Source organism: Triticum dicoccoides, chromosome 2B (genome assembly GCF_002162155.2).
Source record: "Triticum dicoccoides isolate Atlit2015 ecotype Zavitan chromosome 2B, WEW_v2.0, whole genome shotgun sequence".
Lineage (NCBI taxonomy): Eukaryota > Viridiplantae > Streptophyta > Magnoliopsida > Poales > Poaceae > Triticum > Triticum dicoccoides.
In genome coordinates this window covers 777812799-777815717 of record NC_041383.1, presented here as the reverse complement: position 1 = coordinate 777815717, position 2919 = coordinate 777812799, and the positions used below count along the sequence as shown (strand labels likewise).

The window sequence follows — 2919 nt, the reverse complement described above, 5'->3', positions numbered from 1 at the left end:
TATATTTAGGAATGGAGGGAGTAGATTAAAGCACGACCAAAATTTGGAATTTTGTGCACACGTCGTTTTAACTCCACTAGGTTTCTGAAGAGGCTAACTATAGTTCGGTAATGGACATACATTCTTTCAAGAATTTAAGGTATTACTCACTGAATTTAGTAGCTCATTTTCTGCATATTCTAACTACTGAATGATAAAATGATATGCTGCTTGTGGCAGTTGTTTCTTGTTTTATTGGATGTTGGAGCTTTTAATTGTAATTTTATCTATTTATCTACTTGTTATTCATGAATAGTAGCACCAGTGAGGCCTATATACTTATTGGACATATGCCAATCATACTCACCTCAAGAAAATCACACCTAATGTTATTCTTGTGATACGCAGGAGTATGCACCAAGCTGGACAATTTTTGGTTCCTCTTGGTAAGAAATATATTGCCTGTGCAATAAGCTTAACCAGTTTGGCAGGAGCATACACAGAGAGGGACTAATATAAGAGCCATGATAGCTCAGTGTGATGGTCTGTGGTAGGTACTAAGTTGGCCTATTCTGGTTTATCTTACACAACACGTTGAGTCTAAGTTGGTGGCTTAAATGAGGAATTTATTCTAGTACTTGGATGCATTCTGCCCCTCCCCCTCTTTATTTAGTGGAGTAGCAAATTACTAATACATAGCATGATGCGTAATGAATTTCATGTAAATGGAAGATTGCCATTTTGAGTTGATCACAATATTTTTCATAGATTATTGGATGACAGTCTACTTTGTGGGTAGCCTAAATTAGTGTAGTTTTTTTTTACTTTTCTAGCTTTTTGTTTGGAATCAAATTCAGTACTGCCACCGCCAAGTATAATGAGAAATGGAATGGTTTGTAAAACTTCATTTATTTTTTTCTTTGTAGGGTGTCTTCAATTAGATGACGGTTATAGCATCCGCGTATGTTGTCATTGCTTGCAGCACTGTTTGCAACATTTTTCGTTGTTGATTGAAGCATCAATTAGTGCCGCTCGTAGCACCACAACTACGCGAACGTCACTCGATTGAGACTTCGTTAAGTCTCAGTCGACTGAGTTCTAGGCCATACCCTCAGGATAATCATCTGATTTGCGTGTGCGATGACAATCGAGGCCTAGATGTGTTTCTATGTCATCGAAAACAGCTCCTTGTGCAAGGGTGTCCTTGTTTGGGGGTCATCTAGTGGACTTCAATGGAATGATTACACTTCTTGGAATAGAGTACGTTCCCGTGTTCGGTGGTGAACTGGGACGGAACGCACCGGCTCCACTCAAGGTAGTTAATATACACACCGGCACACACTACCACCGCAGTGCCACACAGATGCATGCAACAGAGTTGGATCACAAATGGACGTGCGAAATTTGACGTACGTGGCTTCGCAGCCGTCTGTACGCGTACGTATAGCGCACAAAAGACGGTGTTTGTGATTAAGACCTGTAGTTAGTTAATCATGTGTATTTTGTGTGAATGACAGTTGACAATGTATTAGGCCGTACGTAGTCATGCATGTGTTGGATGATGGACGGATCATGTTGGCTCGCACGTAAGGACAAAGGACTATATTTGTCATAACGAACGGCGTACATTCATGACGGCATGCAGCAGTTTTATTTACTATAGTAGTTCTTCTCCACACTGTAATTCCGTATCTGGCAAGCTCAGCAGATGCGCAGCAAGCCGCCCGATCACCGGTACAATTTTTAGCTCACACGTACGGCCATATATATATATATATAACGCACGCCGTCGGTCACCGGTGCAGGAAGGCTGATAAGTCCCCATCGATCGTCAATCGGCTGGCATGGCATGCAGATGCAGACCGGCTCAGAAAAGATCAGCAGATGGCGCACGCGTTGGGGCCCTCCTCGGTGTTCACGAAGTAGCACGGGTGCGGGTGGTGCGGCGGCGGGTAGCACGGCAGGCACACTGGGACGAGCGTGCTCCCGTCCTTCTTGTCCCCGCACCCGCAGTCGTCCTTCTTCTTCTTCTTCTCTTCCTCCTTCGCCGGGCCGACTGAGACCTCCTTCTTCTCCTCCTCCTTGGCGGGGCCGACGGAGACCACCTGCCCCGTGCAGAAGCGCCTGCGCAGCTTGCCGACGACGTGGACGGGGTCGACCGTGCCCAGGACCGTCATCTTTTCGTGCTTCGTGTCCACGACGATCTCGTCGATACCTGGGGAAGGAAGGAAGCCACGGTCGCCGTCGTCAGAAGCGCCAAACTGAGATATTGATGGGTGAGCGACCTCCATGAATGCATGCTTACGACGAGGCAGGCCAAGAACACTAGCAAGCAAGATACAATGCCGGACAGATTCGGAGAGAAAGAAGGGGAGTAAGTCACCACAGAGAGCGGAGACGGCCTTGATCGCCTTGCGCTTCCCCGTGTCGTCGTGCAGGTCCAGCTTCACCACCACCTTCTGCAGCCGTCAGGGCACCAACCGATCAGATCAAACTAACTACCAGTAAATCAGGAGCTAGGCGTGGTATAAATTACAAGAGAAATCAAGGAATGCCAGTTCGATCGGCCGTAAGCAAAGCAATGACCTTCACGGCGGCCATCGATCCTCGGATCGACGAATGAATTTGGAAGGGCGGGACGGAATGAATTGGAACGGCGCAGCGGCTTCTCTCCCGGCGACGATGGAGCTCTATGGGTAGCCAGTGACGCTGGCGGATTTATAGGGTCTAGGATTTTCGCCGTGTGTTGTTGGGAGTTGGGACAGTGGGACTAGGGCGTACTGTAGTCTGTACGTACGTCCGCGGGCGTGTGGCCAGGTCAGGTGTCACAGGTGTGAGCGCTATTGGAGAGCGGAGACCGATCGAGGGGCGTTGTACGCAGGTACGTACGGTGGCGCCGGGGAAGGGCCACGACGGCCGACGTCCTGCCGGAGTCATGGT

General features: G+C 48.2%; 1 protein-coding gene across 1 annotated transcript; it reads right to left on the bottom strand.

Moving 5' to 3' along the window:
- Positions 1–1566: 1566 nt before the first annotated feature.
- On the bottom strand, positions 1567–2665 carry LOC119368762 (heavy metal-associated isoprenylated plant protein 39-like). Its single transcript, XM_037633922.1, has 3 exons — positions 2566–2665; positions 2363–2438; positions 1567–2194 (listed from the first exon to the last, which is right to left on the bottom strand). Exons 1-3 carry the CDS (start codon positions 2578–2580, stop codon positions 1857–1859), a joined length of 429 nt encoding a protein of 142 aa, XP_037489819.1. The 5' UTR covers positions 2581–2665; the 3' UTR covers positions 1567–1856.
- Between the last annotated feature and the right edge of the window lie 254 nt (positions 2666–2919).